General features: G+C 46.6%; 1 protein-coding gene across 2 annotated transcripts in view; it reads left to right on the top strand.

Annotated features, from left to right (window-relative positions):
• scn5lab (sodium channel, voltage gated, type V-like, alpha b) overlaps window positions 1-2,500 on the top strand; it is a 107,090-nt gene that overhangs the window by 77,202 nt on the left and 27,388 nt on the right. For both annotated transcript variants that reach the window (XM_031583531.2, XM_031583530.2), the window contains exon 17: window positions 1-450. This exon is cut by the window's left edge and continues 36 nt beyond it. In XM_031583531.2, the coding sequence (XP_031439391.1) occupies window positions 1-450 (450 nt within the window). The remainder of the gene's footprint in view (window positions 451-2,500) is intronic.

The raw sequence follows: 2,500 nt of genomic DNA, 5'->3' as shown, positions 1-2,500 counted from the left end.
TTCAGCGCTGACAACCTGTCCGCTCCAGACGAGGACGGCGAGATGAACAACCTGCAGATTGCCATCGCCCGCATCCACCGCGGCATGGGCTGGCTGCGCCGCGCCGTCTGCGACTTCTTCAACGGCAACTTCAAGCGCCGGCGGCAGAAGGCCAAGGAGGCCAAGGCCATGCTCAAGCTCAAGCGGCTCAGCCAGCAGGCGCAGTGCCGCGCCGAGGGCAACGGCACCGCCGCCGTCATCGGGCGCCACGGCGAGCGCTACGCCTCCACGGTGAGCGGGGTCGGGCCCGGGAGCGACGCCGACAGCTACATGACCAACCCCAACCTGACCATCAGCGTACCCATCGCGCCGGGCGAATCAGACGTGGACTTTCCCGAGGAGGAGGAGGACGACGACGAGCAGAGCGAGAGCTCAGAGGAGGAAGAGGAGGAGGAGGAGGAGATGAAGCCGGTGAGTGAAGAGTGTGTGTGTGAGTGAGTCAGGAAGTCCTCTTAATACGGCTGGTCAGGAGGAGGACTCCTCTGGTGTCCGTTAGCAAGACATGCCCATTGCATCACGGCTCTCAGTATTACTTTTCTTTGGTTATGGTTCAGAAATATCTTGTGCTGCATTCAAATTGGCCATTGGGAGCTCCTAGTCAGCTGTGTTGTTAGACTGCATTACAGATATAATAATGAATTGATGGATACACTTCTACACTACGCTATATCCAGATCTATACACATACTATCTGCAAACAGAAAAATATTCAAATGATAAGACCATGGGGAACTGAATCTAAACTGATCTAATCTACTCGTCACATTGGTCAACATTGGTCACAGTATAATTGCATTACAGTAATGTCAGAATATTAGAATGACATTATTGTAATATGATTAGATTCAGAATATTAGCTGTCTGGTCACCGTGTGTATGGCCACTGACATGTCTGCAGTTGTATTAGTATTTGTGTTATATGTGTAAGAATGCATATAAACATAAACATGCATATTTCTTTAAATCAACAAGTGACACATGTCCATTCACTTTATCCTGACATTACAGAGCCTTTTAAAATGGCCGACATTAGAATGCCTTGCTATAGAATGGCATACGCCGGTTGCTTTTGTCTTCTGCCTGGAGAGCCATAGGTTGCCATTGTGAGTGTATAGGTGTGTGCTCGTGCACATTTCCTGTCCATTACCGAAATAGCAAAACGCTGACTGTACTGAGGCAGCAAACGGCCCGGTCTTTGATTTGACTTTGGGGTCTTTTGTCAGGATTTTTCTCCCTGGCTTTGTGAGATAATTGAGTGCTTGTGTGAAATAGGATCGCCTCTCTTTGTTGACTGTGTTAACATAGTTCCCTTGATTACATCTGACAGACAAAGACTGAGCATGGACCCGTCATATAATCTTCCCTGCCTCATAACAAAACACGTGGCACAATAGTCACCATGATTCCATATGCAGTAGAAGATTATCAACTTAATTTTATGATTTATTGAGAAAATGGTACTGTATATACATAATGTATTATACTACAGTATAATACAGTATAGATACATATTCAGTTGGAATCGTATTTACACTTGGTGAAGGCCGTTGTGTGTTCCCAATGCTAGGTGAGCACACAGAGACGAGTGACACTAATTCAGTATATTTATTGAATTTGCACTCATGTCTGGCCGGATGTGAAGGTTAGGAGATTCCGATGAGGGTTTCAATCCCCTGTAGTCAAGTCCCGCTCCTTCGCCACCCCACTGTAAGTTGCTTGAACTCCCCTAATCAGTATAACAGAATGTGACATTTTCAAGCCACCAAGAAGCCAGAGATCTTTTGCCTCTGCACAAATCTGTGGTGAATGGGTGACTCTCTCTCCTTCTCTCTCTCCTTCTCTCTCTCCATCTCTCTCTCCATCTCTCTCTCTCTCTCTCTCTCTCTCCTCTCTTCTCTCTCTCTTCCCTCACTCAGTCTCTCCCTCTTTCTCAGTGGAGGGCTCTCTCCACCCCCGGCCAGAGAGGCTAATAACTGGCTATCAGGCAGGCTGGAGCTTTCTCTCCACATGAATTGAAATGCCGTACACCCACACAGAAAGGCTATTTTCTCCCGTTTTTTTCTCCCTCCTGCTTCCTCCAGAGCTGAACTGCCACTCCTCTGCCCCCAAAATGGATGTCATGTCTAAATCTACCCTGAACAAAGATTTATATGACCATTTTTGCAACAGAATTTCCCCTCATCTAACATCTCTGCAATTCCCCCAATCACTAATGAAGAATTAGCTCCTCAAGGCTACAGTGGGTTTGCCTGTATAGCGGCCTTATTTCAAATCAGTCTGTATTTTTTTCTTTAAACCCCAGTAAAGGTTATGTGTGCCTGTGACTTCATGTAAATCTGCTGTAAATACTGTGGAATAAAAAATCTACGGTACAGAAAACAACAGAAAGCAACCCGAGACGTTGGAGCAGCTAACAGATGGATTCCTCAATAGTGACAGGAAGCAGACTGACACTCATCTA

The sequence above is a fragment of the Clupea harengus genome, chromosome 17, assembly GCF_900700415.2.
Source record: "Clupea harengus chromosome 17, Ch_v2.0.2, whole genome shotgun sequence".
Taxonomy (NCBI): Eukaryota; Metazoa; Chordata; class Actinopteri; order Clupeiformes; family Clupeidae; genus Clupea; species Clupea harengus.
Note: the sequence above shows the minus strand (reverse complement) of the source record. Positions and strands in the feature narration are given on the sequence as shown.